Source organism: Thunnus maccoyii, chromosome 13, assembly GCF_910596095.1.
Source record: "Thunnus maccoyii chromosome 13, fThuMac1.1, whole genome shotgun sequence".
In the NCBI taxonomy this organism is placed as follows: Eukaryota; Metazoa; Chordata; class Actinopteri; order Scombriformes; family Scombridae; genus Thunnus; species Thunnus maccoyii.
This window is the reverse complement of record NC_056545.1, coordinates 20,346,831-20,367,021: the sequence shown is the minus strand read 5'-3', so window position 1 is coordinate 20,367,021 and position 20,191 is coordinate 20,346,831. Positions and strand designations below refer to the sequence as shown.

The 20,191-nt window shown below is 38.2% G+C and overlaps 2 protein-coding genes across 11 annotated transcripts in view; one reads left to right on the top strand and one right to left on the bottom strand.

Annotated features, from left to right (window-relative positions):
• zbtb20 (zinc finger and BTB domain containing 20) overlaps positions 1-20,191 on the top strand; it is a 102,651-nt gene that overhangs the window by 16,330 nt on the left and 66,130 nt on the right. Inside the window, exons 3-4 of one of the 10 annotated variants that reach the window (XR_006099616.1) lie at positions 13,731-13,864; positions 14,778-18,970. The exons of 8 other annotated variants lie outside the window; for them this stretch is intronic. The gene's annotated coding sequence lies outside the window, so the exon portion shown is untranslated. Of the gene's footprint in view, positions 1-13,730; positions 18,971-20,191 lie in introns of those variants that run through there. One more of the 10 variants, XR_006099615.1, reaches the window with a different exon arrangement.
• LOC121910183 (disks large homolog 4) overlaps positions 1-20,191 on the bottom strand; it is a 45,122-nt gene that overhangs the window by 21,829 nt on the left and 3,102 nt on the right. The window contains exons 2-3 of the mRNA XM_042431262.1: positions 12,744-12,905; positions 4,727-4,783 (exon numbers count right to left, since the gene is read on the bottom strand). Of these exons, the coding sequence (XP_042287196.1) occupies positions 4,727-4,783; positions 12,744-12,905 (219 nt within the window). The remainder of the gene's footprint in view (positions 1-4,726; positions 4,784-12,743; positions 12,906-20,191) is intronic.

Here is a 20,191-nt window from a genome sequence, read left to right as displayed (position 1 = left end):
TTCCACTCATTCTAAATAAAACATAACACCAAAGACAACATGCTTTGGACAGAGGATACACATCAATGCAGTTTTAAATCCAGAATTGCAGAAGCAGCATGGCCCAATTAGTGTCTTCCTCTTTCTTGCTGAGTCGGTGCTGGAGACTTCATTTGAGGAAGCCCCGTTACGTCCCCCAAACCAAGACTTAAGCTCTAAAAATTACTCATCACCAATAAGGCTCGTCATTATCTGAGACCTACGTAGTCGTCCTGTCTTCAGAAACCACCCGTCAAGAATAAAAATGAGCATTTACAAACAAATCCTTCCATTCCTCGTCATCTGTGCCAGTGGACTGCGATAGCGGTGCCTCCCTGCTACTGGTCTGTGCTCAAGTGAGAATGCAGTTCATATTTTCTGCTGCTACTGTACTGTACCCCCTCCCTTCCCCACTGCTGAGGGAATAAGGAGCGAGCAGGGAAGTTTGATGGCAATTACTTAGCTGTCTCTCTGTATAATGTCGATGCTGGTGATGTGAGAGGGGGAGGAATTATACTGTGGCTGAACTCAGAGGGACAAGCAGCTCAAACTGGACTAACTTGTCCCAGGGAAGCACTTGAAACTGAGAGGGGGGCTGCAGGCCTGTAAGCCCCACTTCTACAATGAGTCAGTCAGAATAGTGAAACCTCAACATAGTAGTGTTTTTTCTTATTCTTTCTCCAAAATCTCAGCTTTCATAGATAATCAAAAGAGTTGCAAATCCATCTCATCAATTCATGATACGATTCATGTCCAGTAAGGATCTGAAATCTTTAAACACAGAAAACCATACAATTCTTCCTTATTCCATCAATTTGAACCATTATGAAGCATTATTAAGACTGTCATTACAGTCCTGCTCAAGCCTTATAGCATTACTGCTGGCATTAAATTCAGCACCATGGACATAACTAGAAAGAAACACCAGAAAGACATTGATGAAAAGGTTGTGATTTAATGATGCTTGCCATTTATTTTTCTTTTCCTCAAATAAATTGTTAAATGGTAAAAAAGAGTAAAATTCTCTTTTAAATCAACAGCTTCTCACAGCTCACTTGAGCTCTCTCTTTCTGAAAGACAGATGGATCGACAGGCATGTAATATATACAGTACACACACACACGCACACACACTGAACAGACTTATGTAAGGACATGCTGAAGGACAAGCTGTCAGCTGACGTTCTCATTTTGTTGAATAAAATTCCTCCGTCTACCTATCTAATTTTCTCACCCTTCCAATTGCAAGGCCCTCTCTATCTGTCTTACTCCGCCATTCAGCATGAACAGCTCTCTCCTCCTCTTTTTGCATGCATATTTCCTCTCTCTCTCTCTCTCTCTCCCTCTCTCTCTCTCCCTCTCTCTCTCTCTCTCTCTCCACTCTCCTTCCCAAAGGACCTGAGCTGCTGCTGCACAGTAATTACACCGAAGCTGCAGGGACATATTTAAACATTTATTAAAGAAAAGTAAGGAGGACGGAGAAAATGAAGATAGAAACCAGATACCGACCAGACAAGAGTGCAGAGCAGAAAGGGGAGGGTATAATAGAGAGCTCTTGGGGAAACACTACAGAAAACAGTAATTAAATCCTTACTTTTAAAACGATTGCCTTTTTTTTTTTTCCAAGTGTCAAACTCATCTTCGAGGGGTTGACTGTTTAGTCTGAGGAGGATTTGTGTGAAAAGTATGTATAGGAATATTTCTCTGCTTAGAAAGGGGGGAGAAAGTGATACGCATCCCTTTTCATTAGAAGAGACAGAGTGTAACGTAAACTGGGCGGCGGGGGTCTTCAGTAAGCACTCTTGCCTGCCGGTTCTCTCTCCCAGCTCGTGAGGTGAAGGATAAATGGCAAATGTGTTGTGTAATGTTTTCAGCCGAAGAGCTCCAATCTGTCAAGATAAATGTAGCGTGTGCATTGTTTAAAAAACATTTTTGCCTGAGAATATTTTTGAGGCAGATTTCTGTCAGTGAATGAAAAGAGGAGAGCAGCTACAGCGCTGTGCCTCCAGGGCTGTTAGCGTGTGAGTGCACCTCATCCAAAATATCAAGAATGAATGGAATATTAAAGAGTTTTAGGGTAATTGTGGTATTTGTTCCACTTCTTCAGATTTAAAGATAGTATATCAGTATATCAATAACTGGATGCCTATTGAATTTTTTTTTTTTTGCCTATTGAATTATCGTTAGTTGCAGCCCTACTTTATACTCATTATCCTAGCCTTAGTTTTTTCTAACAACCCTTTTAACAACAACTTTTCTTAACTCTATAGTTGTCCAGCACTATGCTAGGCAAACATAATGCAGAGATATAAAAAATACATCCATGAATTTTTCAAGGAGAAAGAACATATTTCATTCATGAAGCTGGATAGACATTGTGCGTTTTTATTAGCCTTGTACATGTTCAACCATGTGACCGTTAACAATACTGACAAAAAGAGAGAAAGGCAATGTTACAATGAACGAGAGAAAAATATGGAGCCATGGATGGTTGGAAAATATACACTAAATCACGTTCTGCAGCTAAGTTTCATATCATAGCAGGCTCAGTCAAGACTACAGTTTTTGCCATAACATGTACAGTCGTAGCGGTAATTCCATTAATATTAAACAAGCTCGCTGTAGTTTAACATGCATCTTTTGACAGCAGCCGTGTGGGAAATCGGGCCGTGGAACAGACGAATCCAGCCGATTGCCAGAGAGCCACATGATAGATCTCTCAGTCAATTAATTGGGCACTGTGGTCCACCTCAAACTACACGTCTAATGACACCCGAATCTTAATTAAGTGGAGGGGTGACAATCATTTTAGGATAAGGGAATAAATTATGGATTTTCCTCCTTGTATAGAAATCACTATATGTTATGAATCATATACAGTGTGGTATATAAAATCAATTATTTGGATCTTGTGTTTGCTGTTAGACAGAACATGAACTTTCAGTCTAATCACAGCTGTAACGACACAGCACATCCTGTCACAACATATTATGTAGACTCATAATACTACAGCACAGTTATAATATAGAGTAGAAGAGACGGGAAGATTCATTAATATGAGCACAGATCAATATCAAAAGTTCTGAGCAGCGTGAGGCCAAAAAAAAAAAAAAATTCTAATTACATTATGCTCTAAGTTTAAAAAAAAAAAAAGTCATTTGAAGCTAAAGCACCTCTTCACTAAATCATGTACATAACCCAAAGATCTTCCTCTTACTTTGCCAAACCATTGCAGTGCTTCCAGAGACAATCCTACCCATAAATCAATGGGGCCTGGAGTGGTACTGGCAAACCCCACACCATTAAAGCAATAAAGAGACAGACTGACGACACCACCCACACATCAATGACAACCATACGAGTACTACACCGGCTGCAAAGACACCCGCACCATAGACTTTACTGCAATGCATCTTTGAGACACACTTTACCAAACCAGTGTGGGAAATTTAACGTACGCATACGCAGACTGAGAGAACTACTCTATATGTGTGAGTGTATACAAACACATTTTTCTGAGTGATGATGTTATGCTGAAGGGGTGCAGAATGTCCCATATGTTAAAACAGTTTAATTATAAGCACGCGAGCAGACAAAGAAATGATGTATCTACTTGTTCAACAACTTGTTTCTTTTCAATAAATTTGTCTTTTCCTTTTAAATCAATTCTATTCTGATTAAAAAATAATAATTCCAACTGGCTTTTTTCATTCAAACTTATAGATGTTTGGATAATAATCTGCTTGTTTGGAGGGATTGGCTAATTGCACTTAAGTATGAATTCCTCCGCCATTACGTTTTTTTTTCTTTGCCTTTGCAAGACAGACGAGATCATGAGGGCAATTCAAGAGGCTAATGCAACCTGTCTGATCATAAAAATGTTTTATTAAGAAAGCAGCACAGCCATCTTTTCAAGGTTATGAGAGTCACTCTGCACAGTCTAACACTGACACCTACAGGTTTCTGTCTGCCCTGCAAAGAGATGACATACAGTATATCTGACTGTCCATCAAACCCTCATGACACACGACACCTTCAACATATCACATTCAAGCCATAGCGAAGCTCACGTAGCGAAGCGTGTTGGGATTAGTTTCATCTTGTCTCATAGACTCATAGGTACTTTACCATTGATCTGCATGTTTCAGGAGAGTTTTTCTGTGTGTGTGTGTGTGTGTGTGTGTGTGTGTTTGTGCGCACAATCCAACCTGAGAAACTGATTCAGAAGAAATGCAAACAAAACAAAACCATTTGCGCTTCTTTACACGTAAACAGTGGACTGATCCACAATGCATATTTTTCTGATATGCATTCATAGAAATATGAATATAACACATTATTTCAACATTATAGTTTAATGGAAGCACAATATTTCAAAGCTTTTCAGTTTCAGTCATGTGACTTCAGGCCCCAAAAATAGTCACAGAGTACAAGATGAACAAATCTGTCAGCCAAAAAAAAGGTTTGAATGACAATGACTATGAACACATTGATATAATCAGAAAACAGATGACCTCATACTCTTTGGCAGTACAGATAAAATGGCGTTGAATCGGGCAGCCGGCCCGTCGCGATCAGACAGCCGAACTTCGAGTGACACCAAACCAAGCAAAAGACTGGAAATGAGGACACAAGTCTGATGGTGATGACTGATGATGATACCGGTAACTTTAAGGGTGATAGAGCGGCACGGGTCGCTGTGCTCTTACCAGTGTGGAAACAGCGGAGGTGTACATTGGAGTGTGTCCTGTAGACATCAACACTGGCTGCAAAACAACAGAAGGGAGAGGGTAATTGTGCGGGGCATGCGGATGGGCACAAGGGAAGAACAGCGGGTACAGCTTCAGTTTCTTTTATTGATCAGAGGGGAAGATGACAGGTTCATCTATGACACTCAGTCACATTCACATCTGGGTTCACAGCAATGATCCACCAAAACCAGGTCACCAGAACTGATGCAGGACCAAGATCAGCTACTATGAATATTGATACTAAATTTAAAAATATCTGTAATAAGCTGATTCTACTGATAGTTTAACTGCCTGTACTGTAATTTTATCATAATATAATAACATACATGACATGTAGAAAATCAACAGTAGTGTTCCACATAAACAGCATATAGCACAGAGTTGTATAAAATCTGTACACTGACTATATATACATGTCATTCTGTTAGATTTCATACATGAATTTAAAGACATTTGGACTATTAAACTGTTATAGAATCTTACACAAATGAGTCACTTGCCTGTATTTATTAATTGATGACATTATACACATAATAAACCACAAATTTAGAAAATTAAAATACATAACATATATATGTCCCCCTCTAACATGTATAAATCTACATATATTATATTGTACATATCCATCCTAACTCATAATATTTATTATTTATTGATATACTTTTACATGTTTTAGTTATATCCTTTGCTTCCCTGCGTTTACATATTTATACCACCCAGTATTCCGTACATAATGTTCGTAACTGCATTTCATTGTCTCAGTGTTTGTACTTTGTGCATTGACAGTAAAGTTGAATCTAATCTAATCCAATATGCTGGAGGATAAAGCTTTTTGCCCCTAGTCATTGTTATCTTATTGATATGTTAATGAAAAGCAGCTTATTCAGAATCAGTTGATCAATAAATAACAGTGTGGTCATTATGTCTGTTAAAACAGAATGGATTTGACCCTGCACAGCTAAAGCTGCTACTCTAAACAATAACAATATTGTTTATTCTGTACATAAATGATATATTTGAGGTTTCCAAAATATTAAAACTTATATTATTTGCAGATGATTGAATTAAAGGCTCTAAAATGTAAAGATCTAGAGGTCGATTTAAAGGTCGACTTCAAAACGATTCAAATAATATATAGAGCGAAAAGCCAATTATTACCTGAGAGTGTCCAAAAGTTGTTTAAAAAGAGAGAAAGTCAATATGATTTGCATGTTCAAAAAACAATGAATGTAAAGTATCATTGTATTCAGTCAAAGGAGTGAATTTATGGAACAGCTGTAGTAAGGAACTGAAGACATTTGAATACTCAGTGAGCTAAAAATTGTTTAAAAATAACTGAACAAATATGAAAAGGGATGATCAGAAACAAACACTGGCATAGAAGGACAGGGTACAGGATATGTAATTGTGTTTTTTTTTATTGTTTTGTTTTGTTTTGTCTTTATTGTTTGATGACTGATGTTACTTTTGAGGTCAAATATGACGTGTTGTTAGAAGGCATTAAAGCTGCAGCTTCAGCCTACACCTTTTTCAGACTGCAGAAATCTTTTAAGTTGTCTTATTGTGTTGTTTTCAGCCGTGGTTATCTCTAATTTTTTCTGTTATTGATTGCAGACAAAAATAAACTCCAAATTTTAAAAAAAAACCAATACACCGTGTGCCTATGAATTCTACAAACAGCAGCAGTGCAGCATTTTCACATGTCAGGAGACGCTTTTCCTCCCACTGGAAAAGTTCAGTATTGCAGCAAAGCACATCATTAAAGTATGAATGTTGGGACAGCTGTAGTTGCTGATCCAAGTAAGAGTACCTGGGAGGTGGATTAGTGCTGATACTGGTATTTACAGACACTATCTGTGCACCTCTCTCTCCTAATATAGACATGGCCTGCTGTTAATGGCTCCTCTGGAGACACTTTGGACGGGGAGACATTTGCTCAGCGGCACATCAGCAGTAGATGCTAACAGCAGCAGAAAATAGAGCATTACTGAATTATTTAATCATCAGAGTGTGTATGTTATCTTACATGAACATAAGATTGAATGTGTTTGTAACAGAAGCTGAAACAGTTCTGGTTATTTTTCATGAGAGACTTCTTTATTTATATTTTTCTCTTTGCTCTTCTTACTGGTTTGAAGTAGACGGGGGTCCTGTCGGGAAAAAGTGCTGTCATGTATGTCGCCGCTGTCGATCACATCTGATCAAACTGCACCCAAACTGTCCTGATGAAGCAGATTAACTGAGTTTTAAAGGTGTTTCATTACCTTATCTTTGATTATTGCTTCTTTAGTCATTATTATTTAATGTCATAGAGAAATACTTCAGGTTTAAAACCAGTCACAAACAGGGAGAGGGGTGGGGGGAGGGTGATTGTGTAGTGTGGAGAGGTGAAGGAGAGGCATACAACTAATAATAAGAGGTGTGAAACGATAATTGACGCAGACCAGAGTTTCCGTTAGAACATACTCACCATAACACACAGTAACGAACAGGGTCACAAAACAAAAACAACAACATCAGAACTGAGCCCCCCTGCATGAGGTCACCATGACACTGTGTGAGGAGGGAATAGTAGCGGAGGAGTAACACAAGGTGCAGATAAGCCAGCTACCACCACATCATCATCATCATCATCATCATCATAAATTACCCAGAGGATGGATAATCTGTTATACTTCATCCCTTTAGACATATCAGAATACACATGATCATGCTCATTGACGTGCGTCTGAGTGGGTAAAAAACAAAATGGCTCCCAACAGTGTTTGGTCCTCAGTCGTCCATCTGCCCGAGACTGATATTAAAACCATCATGGACGCCCTCCACTAACATATAATCTTGCAAACAACTCACTTTTGAGCATAGTGAGCCCAGACCTTGATACTTGGTAGTGCATTCAGCTCTCCGTGAAGAGGAACACACGACTTCATAAATAATGGCAGTATTCCAGAAATAGAAATAGGGCCAATCCTGGTTCCCAAAACATCGTGAACAACATCAACATGCTCGCCTTCCATGTGGTAGGAAAATATATCCTCCAGGCTGAATTTTATAATACTGTGGATATTATTATTCCTGTAATTTTAATTTCACTTACTGTATCACCACCACTTCATATACGGCATGTTGCTGTTCATAAGACAGTTTTGTATTTCACTCTGAAGTTTTGATTCAGTATTTATCTGTTAACATTCTGAACACCATTTTTTGCAAATATTCAAAGTCTCAGTGAGGAGGGAAGGGGACGCTCTTGTGATGCAGCACCGCTTCATGATTTTAGGTGTGTTTTTGCACAGAAGTATTACATATGTCTGGAGGGACGATGTGAAGAAAATGTTTTTGCAGCCTACTTTTTAAACCACACATTCCTCCAAACAGAAGCGCCTTTGTTGTATAAAGGCAACGAGGTGGTGAGGGAGCAACCAAACTAGAGTCTTACACTGTAGATCTTTGATCTGTAACATGTTCAAGCTGATTTTGCATTTGCTGTTTCTGTGTGTCATAGTAAAACGTTTGTAAATGAATGCACTCAGGCTAGTTACAGAGCATGTCAAACAAATCATCTATTGAAGATGAAGATATAGAGGATTATGTTCTCCAAATGTTTCAGACTCTCACTTTGTACAAAAACGAAACACTCAAGATTCATCCAAATAAAATGCGGATATTATTGGAACGAGTGCTGTAAATATGCGTGCAATGAGTTGTTTGACTAAATATCATAATAGCTGAGCAATAGACTGATTTATTTTCAGGCACATGGTGTCAGGAAATCCACATCAAGGAAGGAACAGTGCATATTAAATGGCCGTAAGCATTTAAACAGTAAATAATCTTCTTTATCTGTGTGTTTTCAGTACTAAATGTGGTCATATATAAGTCTTAAACTTATTTTTGCTGATAGGTGAGTAAAACAATATCAAGACTTGCGAAAGCTCCTAGGCCCTAGAGAAGCATGATAGAAAAACACATGAATAACACTGAGCTAATTCAGGGCATAAAGTCATGTTAAACAAACACCGTTGACTGATGAGTAGTCATAAAGTTGCATTACAACTTCTTCAGTTCGGCCGCCTCTCAGTGATGTTTCTGCCCCTTCCTTTATCATAGACCGCTTGTATAAAAGCAGCCGTCCAGCAAAATGCACTTTGTCCCCTGATCTCAGTGAAATGATCCATGAATCATGATAACAATGATTAAGACATGTAAGTACAGCCAGTAAAGCGATTCGGCTATGTAGCATGTGGGGGATATCCGTGCATATTAAGAAATATTCAACTTTTGATGCCTGATGAAGTCTGTCACTGAAGTGTTTGCCTCTTACAAAAACATTTTTAACAAAATTCCTATTAACAAATGATGTTAAAGTGCAAACAGTCTACAGTTATATTGCTTTTTTTCTATGCCTTTGTCACCAACACTGCAGGTAGCTTGACTTGTTGATGTAAATATCATATCCTATGTAAACCAGTAACCAGTATCCGCTAATTTCCCAGCTGTGAAAAGCCCTAACATAGGCTAAATTTGGGCATCACAGACCGGACTAAATGTCAAAAGTATACAATTTATGACTATATACCTTGAGAGAGAACTGGCCATGGTTAGCAGTTGTGACTATTAAAGGATTGGGCTATTTCCTACTGAAGGTGCAAATGTTTTGAAACAGGTAACAAATACATAGTTAGATTTTTTTTTTTAAAAGGCTCAGTAATTTCCCATAACAGCTGGGCACTGTTGCTCTTAGCAAACGTTACTCAAACAGCAGTGAATAGTGCATTTGTTTGGGACCATTTTTAGCTGGGGATTAATACACATTTTGTGCTGTAGTGAGTATTTACGGCAGCAGTACAGTTTATGTGGGATTGACTCAGTATTGACTTTGGTGCAGTAATGTGGCTCATGGATGAGTTTTTAATAGTTTTTGGACACAAAACTAGCACAGACGAATTCAGATTTTGGCTACTTACACAATATTTGTTGGTAGCAAACATTCATTGTTGATTTTGGTTTTTTCATGTGATTTGTCAATAAGAAAAATATAGAATATCTCCAGCCTTATCATATCATGAAATCGATCTTGAGACCTTTTACGGATACTAACTTCTTACTCACAATGTAGTTCTTACTTGGCATGAAAAAATACTTCATCTCCTGTATGTGGACACACTGATACATTGATGGAAAAAAACAATTCCAAGACCACAAGCTTCTGGGAAATGACTGAATGAGTCATGTAATGGATCTGAAGCACCAGTGGGCTGACACCACATTCAAAATCTTCTCTTAAACAGACTTAAATGACCTCATAATGGTGGATTTTAGGGAAAGGAGCAAGTCTCCGTCCCTGTCACCATAATAAATGGTGCACCCATCATCACCCTGAATAATTACTGATCCCTTGGCATGGTGCTGGATGACAAACTCCACTGGGACAATGAGAATTAATCCAACCAAGGAGAAAGACCAGTAAGGGACAGCATACTGTCCACCCTTCATAAAAGTAAACAATATGTTCTTGAATTGTTATACAGTACTAGTTTCTGTCATGATGACAATGTGTTGAATGAGTATTTATATTAAATACAAGACAAACTGGTCTAACATAAGCAGTAAACATTAGAGCAGGTCACACAGGACTCACATGTTCCACCCTTCTGTTGTGAACCTCCAACAGCAGACACTGACGAAACAACCACAACCAAATTATGGCTGGTGCTGGTTTCTCTCAGTATTATTCATTACTTATTGTTTATACTGAACTGAACTGTCTCCATTTACTGACAACCCAGTGGTCAGCTGCTTATACTGGTGTTCAGTGTAAAATGTAAGACAAAAGCAACATTTAAGAAATATAAAAACGGTTTAATGTAAATCAAATGAAATGAGAGAGTGGTTTGGATTCATGACATACATTTCTTTTTATATGAAACTCACTGAAAAGTGATGCTACAGCAGTAAGTAATCTGTACTTTAACTGTAGGTTTCAAATGGCACAGTATTACGTAAAAACAGGTTGTGGCTGATTGCTGTCATACAGTGCAGTTTCATTAACCTGTATTAATGTGATATGCTGATGTGAGGCTCATTTAAAAATCTGTCTCTTTGAGAGTAAGTTGTGTGCGCACTGTGTCATCAAATGAATTGTTCCTAGTAGCCACGATACCTGGAGCTGACTCTCTAATGTCACTACTCTTCACCAGTTTGACAGTGTTCCTAAACCGAGCCCCCTCTCAAGCACCCTCAAGGAGAACTCTCTATGGCTGCCGCAGCTCACGCTGAACAGGCTCTGTATGTTTTAAATAGCAGCGGTAAAGCACAATAACTCAGCCTCGTCTCTCTCTGCTCATTAAAAAAAGGAGCATTTTAATGGACATATCTGCTCCCTGGGGACTTCACGGTACTCCCATGTGGGAAATAGTGAAACACTTCCCCCCCCTCAAAGCAAATAAATACAGGAACTCTTAAGTCTTAAAAGCCAGTGAGGCAGTTAAACAACATGAGTAGGCATATGAGATGGATCATTATTAAGTGGGCAATATAGCTTACACCTGCTTGCGTTTGTAGCTGCAGTATGTATTCATTAATGCACTCCAGGCAAAGTGACTGCGCTCATGTTCCTACTGATGTCAGCCGTATGCGTTCACCGCGTGACCCTCAGCTCCGGTGTTGCCTGTGTCGATGTCTCATAGGGGTTTGTTTCTCTCGATTAGATTTAGCATTTGTAAGATATCTGTCTGAGTAGAAGTTCAGTGTCTGTACTAGGAGCTGCTATAATTGTACCTGGTATTTGCACCCATAGTTCTGGATTACTTTTTCCCCTTTAAAATGTAAGCGCATGTGTCCAGTGTTAAAGCTTTATGTCACTTCATGGAAAATGATCAGTCTCATCGGATTAGAGGAGGAATCACAGACTTTTCTTCATAAATGTACGTGGTTCTGTCTCTGCGACTGCATGTGCCAATTATGCTATTTGTTGTTATAGTTTTTCCATTAAAAAAAAAAAAATATATATACATATATACATATACATATACACACACATACACACACACACATATATATATATATATATATATATATATATATATATATATATATATATATATATATATATTAGATCCATTACTGCTGTCACACTTTGTAATCAATTACAATAAATGGATCTCCGACCACATCCTGATGTGGTTCAGGTGATCAGATTACCAAACCCTGAAGGCACCTTGTGTCCACTTGCACTTTGATTTTCAGGCTGCTTAGCTCTGATATCAAATGACCTCATAAATATATTACATTCCCATTAAAGTGTTTATATTTAAGAATTGGTTCATTTCAAAACAACACACCATTTAAGTTATAACATAATGTGTTGTAATATTGCAACAGTGTATGGGCTAAATTAAACTCTTACTATAAATTTAACAATCTTAGAGTTATGTCTCTGAATGAAGCAAATTAGAATGAATAAAACATTACTATCAATCTGTCTTGTGATTAATGCATTGTAAGTAATTAGGGATGTTATTGTAATGACTCATTTTGCTTTAATTTTAACTCTTATACAATCAATACAATCACCTACTTCTACAGTAGATACAGTTAGTATACTTCTAGATATGTTTTGATTGGAAGAAAATATGTGGACTATGGACTTAAAACACAGAGGGCAGTAATTATACTGAGTGGCTCACAGTGGTAACAGTGAATATGAGGTCAAAAATGATGTCACTGATGTCACACAGATTATGCTGTGATAAAGATATAATTGTGACCTACTGGTTGAGGAGTGTGTGTGTGTAATGCACACTGCAGTGTGTTACCGTATGTTCGCCTTTCAAGAAGATAGAGTGTGTTTTTATTCTAGCACAGTAACAGAGCTGACGGCTGAGTGTATCGTGCTGTTGTAATAGTGTTAGGTATTGATCAACAGTGTACATAAGTGTGTGTATGTGTGTTTGTGTGTGAGCGTGTGCCTTACCTTGACAGGAGAGATATGTGTGTGTGGTGTGTAGCCATGTATAGCCTCCATGGCAGCAAGGTTCTTGTCACTCATGTGAAGCATCTCGGCACTTTTCCCTGGAGCCAGATGTGCTGGACTGTGCTCCAAGGGGGGCGTCTCCTCATCCTGGTACCTGTACTTCTGCAGACACACACACAGATACAGACACGGCTGTTAGTCCTAACTTCTCATGTGTAAAAATCAGCGGAAAACAATGTCAGAGGTTGATAATGTTTATATCACAATTAGAATCTACTGTCAACCTGATTATTGTCGACTTTTCTTTTTTTCTGTCCTTAAAACATAATCGTGTAAATGACAGACTCTCGTCTCCAAGGACACAGACCATTATTTCCATCGCAGATGAATCTTAAGCCAAATGTGGACAATTTATATCCACATCTTGTAAATCTCATAACATGTGTGACGCCCACGAGTGCAAAGTGAAGACATCAGAGAAACAGAGGCCTCAAAATGTCGCCATTGTGCATTGATGAGCAAGGCGGTCATCCTCCACAACCACATGGAGCAACCAGAGCCATGACTCATAGCGGCTCTACTGTAGCAGATCATGCAGCTTCTTCCTAGTAACCTTACTCCCCTACCGATATCCCACACCTGGGCAACCTGCCAGCAGCCCACTGCGTTAGCCACACATGGTGGGTTTCATTCTAGGCGCGATGACACAAAATCTGCACACAGCATTTTCCATCACAAACACATCAGAAGGTGGGCAGCGTCACACTGTCCTGTATGTTAACACTTGTGTTTTTGTTACAAATCCGTACCCGCCTAATGCCCCCCCACACTCACAATATGCTCTGCTGCACTGCAGATGTGAAGCAGCTCATTCTGAAAACAGAGAAATTTGGAGGGATCATCTGAATTTTGGCTGATGGCCTGATGGCCAGCCCTGCCACTTTCTCTCTCTCTCTCTCTCCCTCGCTCTCTTTTTTTTGGAGGCAGACGGAGAGGGAGGTGCATCACCACCGAGCCCTGTCTCAGACAGGCTGCCTAGCAACCAGAGCAGAGCAGAGATTGCAGTGCCACAGTTGGGGCTGCCAGCATCATTCCTGGATCACATTACACTGAGACAGCAAGTAAGAGAAGGAGTGAAATAGAGATGAAGATAGAGGAGAAAGTGAGGGGGATGGGTAAAAATGGAAAAAAAAAAGTGAGCGCATCAATAAAGGAAAGCAGAAAACAGCAGCATGATGGTGGACCAGAGAGAAAATGAATAGCTGATAGCATGATTCCATAATTACAGGTTGGTAGGCAGGAAACAATTGATTTTTTCTTTATTAAGCACTGCAGTCAGGCACTGCTACATTAATGTAAACATAAGTTGTAAAATATTACCTAACTGTCTACCAGCAACTACCCATATGCAGTATAATACAGAACAGGACAACTGCCGCTTATTTAACTATTCACAGTCCCGGCTAGATCAGTAGACTCTAAAAAGTTTTATCAAATAACAAAACATTAAAACAAAACTCAAACAGAACAATTAAATTACATGAATCACAGCACAAAGTAGCCCTGAGCACTTTGGTCTCTACTGCCTCCCCCTCTTCTGCATGACAACATTCATGCTGCCATGTTGCCTTCTGTCCCACTGGTGGGGGATGTGACCGTCAATGCTTAAGCTCTCTTACAAAGTGTCCTTCTGGAGAGGGGTTTAGGTGCATTTCCTCTGACCAGTAAATTGTATGATTCCTGGATGAGTCCAACATTCATTTATTAGGAGGTGAATAAATACTGATGAATCTCATGAATTCAGTTTTGACTAAAAAGCTGATTTTATACCTATTTTGCTATGACAAGCTGAATTATGACAAATGTAAATACAATGGATTCATGTGAAATTAAAGGGAGCATTTTTCAAACAGTTATCACAGTGCCAAAACCAGTGAGAGAGTAAGGGACCACTTAACTCCTGGGTATCATCAAAGTTCATTACAGTTTTCCAGCCAGTTAATTACTCATCATTGTATTCACCTGCTGTTCCAGGTGTGAATCAGTCCTTGATTGCTAGAGTGAAAATGAGCAGCTCTGAGTCCTGGGAACAAAGACGGGGAGCTTCCACTCGAGATGATTACACCTTGACACCTTTTCTGAAGAGTGTAGCAGCAATTAGTATTTTCCCTTTTCCATAATTTTTTTCACAGATCCATACCTGCAACATTTCACATATGCTGCGCAATTTCAAACCAATTCACTTATCATAAAATACTGTCTGATTGTTAAAGTGCAGTATTGATACCCACATTTAAATCTAGTACACATGCTAACAGTGGAAATAGACCAAACAAAACAAAACAAAAAAACTTTGTTACAAGACAACACTGCAGGTCAGCAGTGAACAAGACATATTAAAATTCATATTAATATATTGCCATTTAATTCATTAAAACATTTATCTCTAGAAAGGATTAATCAAAAGAACTAATTTATTCTTAGTTGTGCACTAATGTCTAAAATATATGCATGACAGTGATACTAAGAGTAGAAGGGTCTGGTTCAGCCTGAACTATTGCATTTATCTATTGTGCCTGTTTTGGTACTGTTTAATATTGTTTTATAACATTTAGTTTAGAGCTGATTTGTCAGAAGATTAATTGGCAAATATTTGGATAATCGATTAATCATTTAGCTCTTTTTTAAAAGCAAAAATGCCAAAAATTTGATGGTTTCAGGTTCTCAAATTAGAGTGTTTGCTGCTTTTCTCAGCCTCTTTATTGTGAATAAATTATTCTTAAAAACCAACACATGAGGTGATTCTTTTTAGCTGTTTTTTAACTATAATTATAAATTTGAACTATTGTTTGAACCAAATAAGACATTTAATGATGTTACTGTGGACGTTTTTCACAATTTTGATGTTTTATAGTCCAAAACTATTCATCGATTAGTCAAAAACATAATTGGAAGATTAATTGATAATAAAAATAATCATTAGTTGCAGTCCTAATTTAGTTAGAGACACTGGATATGCTTCTCTGTCTGTAAATTACTCTCCATTACTGTTTTGTACTGTAAGTTGTGCAAATAAAGGCCTTACTCGTATTATATACTTTTAATCCATCTCAATTAGGTCCAATCAAAACCTTAAAAATATTAATGTCTTTCAAGATGATTTTCTTGTCAATGTAATGCCAGATGTATTATATGTTTTATTAAAGCTGATGAAAAGATGAAATCAATCAGAGGCACTAACAGATCTTTTACAATCTATGTTGGTATATGAAGATAAGTTATCAGTATTTTTAGATAGAAAGGCAAACAAAATAAGGGAAAGTTTCCTTTATTCGTTCTTTCCTTATGTTGTAAGAAACAGCACGCACTCCCATGTTCACCATTAGATTAATACAGAGCTTGACCAGTCCAGGCAAAACAAACAGGATATGATATACTCTGTTTTAATAAACATAATTGGACATTATGTCAATAAAATGTATTTTCCTGGGGTTCCTTTCACACAAGCAGGGGGTTTCTAACAGCTTGCAACAATTAAAATCCGCCTCTTACTGTACAAGCAGCCCACCACATTACCACTGCAACACAATACCTTTGGGTTTAGGAGGCTTTATTGTATCAATATATCATCGTGGAAGGAATCCAGGACATCTTAAAGGAAATACTGTGTTATGAAGGTCAATAGAATAGAATAGAAAGTCTCCAAAGTCTACAGATGCATGTGTTGGCCCTTGTGTACTGTAATAAGAATTGAACACTGAGAGGCTGAATAAGCTGTTCCTTTAATGGTTAAATGAGTTAACTTAATGTAGAGCAAATGTCAAATACTATCTGCCATCATCTCAGATTGTAATTCAAGGACCAAGCTTGAGCTTTTAAATTACTGTGCATTAGGTAATGGAATGAAAGCTAACCTTACCTCTCAGGCATGTAATTTCCAAGAAACTTAGACTGCAAATGCATTTGCAGGAACCACGAGAGGCTCCTCAGGTGTAAATTAAAGATGGCAAATCCCCACAGCATCTTCACAGAATTTAAGCTTTTGCAAGTTCATCTATTTGCATTTTCTTTAACAGTGATTAATCCATTTTCCCCCTATATTTGGATTAATTTTAACATTTGCTGCTCTGATGAACTCAGAGGGATTTTATGTTAGGTGCTAAATCTGCATGCAGCTTTACAATGCTATATGAATGAAGTATATGCTGGAATATAGTTGTATGCAGCACAATACATACTGTATTAGTAAAGTAAATCTCGGCAGGTAAATGTACTTGAATTAGACAGAATTTGAATCCATTAAATGAAGAAATATTTTCACCTCTTTTGTATAAAGACATATTTTAAATGTATATCTCCTACATTCACCTGCTTTTAAATGTGACCTAGGCTTAAGCTTGAGATCATCCATCAGTAGAGCTGTAAAAAAAATTAATTTACCTCCCTATACAATCTGTATTTAGGCCAGAACACCTGCTGGATATTAGTGGAGCAAACCCTCTCATCCACCCACTGGCACCTTTAAACCAGCCACACTGAGCACTCATGCGAGAACAATGTTTGTCTCCGATGGTCAACAGAACTTTCTCTTTTCCACTACGATCCATCACAATACAGCCATTGTTGCCTTCTCAGTTGATTTTCACTCTCAAGTGTCTCCTCAAGTGCCAAACCCCAACACAGCTTTCATCTCATTTGCATTATCACGATTACTGCTGCCAGCCAACACCTACCACTACAACTGTTTTTTTCATGTATATGTAAGCCTCCGAGGACAGGAAATTCACTCATCTTCTGCCAATGCTAACTTCAGACTATTCTCCAAGGTGTTTCAGCACAACACTTTGACAAGTATTAGTATCCTGTAGCTATGTATGCTGCAACAACAACAACAACAACAGACTTTACATTCACCATGGGGCAGAATGCTTAAAGCTGCACAAGGCAGGATACTGTAAGAATCCACTCAGCCAAAATCAAAAAGTGGGGCTGCAACAAAGAAGAGCTTCTTATCCCCCCCATGGAGACGCTCTAGATTCACCCTCTTCGCCCAAATTGAAGTCTGCTGTTGAGTGTAGTCGCTCTAATCTCTTTGAAATGCCGAAAATGAACAGCAAAATAGCTTGTACCTGAACAGCACCGCAACCATAGAAAGATCTGCTCATCAATACAAGCTGAACCTCAACATTTTCATTGCACTCCGTAAATAAGGAGACATTTTGATATTTTTGGAGTGGAATTTTTTTCTTAAAGTTCACCTCTCAGTGCCGTTTGTGTGCTATTATACTGAGTGGACACCTTTTTTTCTAAGAGTGTAATTTAAAAGTACATGCCAAATGACACAAGACTAGGAAGGAACAGTGGAAATGTTTTTACACATTTATGATTGATAATGTATTTGTCCATTTATTATTGTAAGTCAAGCTCCAAAAACAGCAGCAGGAATACCCCCATTTGTATGAAAAAGGTATGCAATAGCCCTTTGCAGGGGGTCCCAAGGAGACATCCTTGATTATCTTACTAAAACTTTGATCAAAAAACACTTTTAGCTCTAGATGTTTTGAAGTACACTACTGTCCCAACCAAACGTAAGACTGTCTCTAAAAATATAAAATCCCTTAAGTGCTTTTGGACTTTCTTCACCACCAGAAGGCCTGTATTACAACGGTGAAACTGAAAAAATCATAAAAAATACATAAAGAAAACATTTTTTTTTCAACGTTCTGTCATTCTTACATTTCGGTCTGAAATATTCACTTGTTAATTTATGTCCTTGCATTAATGAGATTCTGAATCTCATTTCTGAGGGATGATTCATCATCGGCATTGATGAGACCCACACAGATGTATCATCCTCAAATTTAATAATCAGATTAGAGTCATAGATACACTAAATGGTGCCACAGTGGGTGCTTCGCTGCAGTGCTTCTGCTGAGGGTTGCACAGTTGTGTTGCATGCTTATATTTATATATGTAACAAAAATTGCAGATAAATGTGGACATGAAGTTTGGTTATACCTTAACTTAAACCTGACTTAAACTGACTCAAAACACTATGGACATAATGACCCCAAACCAGGTATAATTGCGGTCTTATAATGAAATTTGTAGTTGCAAAAAAACATGGCCTTCACTTTTTTTGAGGATATTTTATGAAATGCTCTTTTTTTCACTGTATCATGTAATGCAAACAACAAGCAGGACTTCCTAAAACAGTTATACTAATAATTGTCATATTAACTATACAGCTACCCCCCCCCCCCCCCCCCCCTTCCACTCTGTCAGTGCAAGCATGCACACACATTTTTTATGCTGAGTACATACATTTTTATGTATGTTGCACTTGTAGCGGGGGATTGTAGTGTTAACCCTCCCCCATTCCTCTGTTTAGTCCACACACACAAACATGCAAGTGGAGGCCATTTTAACACACAGCGCTGTAAGACTGGTTAATGGTTTCACTAGACAAATGTGTGGCAATGGGAACAGTGGGTATATTCTTTCATCCTATGATGCAAAAACAGCAGCAAACAGCATCTTAAATCAATCTTAAAATGTTTATTATTATTACATGTTTCTTATTTGCTATCCATGTAATAAAAGGGGGGATCGGTTTATCTCTAGCATTTGTGAAAAATGTATCTAAATACAGATAACATAACTCACTCCTCACATTAAAATCCAACATACAGTAGCGACTACATACATACTCACACCCACAACCTACTGTACAAACATGAGAGGATGATTTCAGGATGGAAAATAGATGTTTTTATGATGGATACTGGCCATGGTTTAGTGGTTCATTTAGGTTTTTGGGGAGAAATGCTGTCTTAGAGTGTATTTATGTGTTTGCACTCTGTGAATGAACATGTCCTGGAGGTTGAGTTACTTTGATTCTGTCTGTGCACTACATTTACGCTGAATTTGATTTGAAAGCTTGATGATGCATATCTGTGCCAGATGCTTAGTGGAGTGGGTTTCTCAATAGATAATGTTCTTATCTGCTCAGTGTCTAACAATCAAGATACATTTAAAAAATATCTGACGTTAACTGCCGGTCCACTTCTTAACTATAAAACAGGCCTCAATTGGTTATTCAAGTAGCCCACAGCCATTTCTGCAGCTTTGATGTGCTCACCTCAAGGTTTTTAATGGCAAACCATGTAACCAGGCAACCCATCTCGCATTAATATGGAGATTCATTTCTGGTGGTTATGACATATGTAAAGGATTGTGTTGGCAAGTTTGAGTATTTGAGTTCTGTCAAATAAGCCATCGAGTCTCTTGTGTAGGTTCTGCAGCGTCATCCCATCAGCAAGACACTGTTTGCTTTTATGAGCAACAGCTACTTGTCATTGGTTGCTGTTATTCCTGTTGTTTGCATGGTTTTACAGATAGATAAGGGCCATTTCTGTACAGTGCTTTTACACTGTGAGTGTACTACT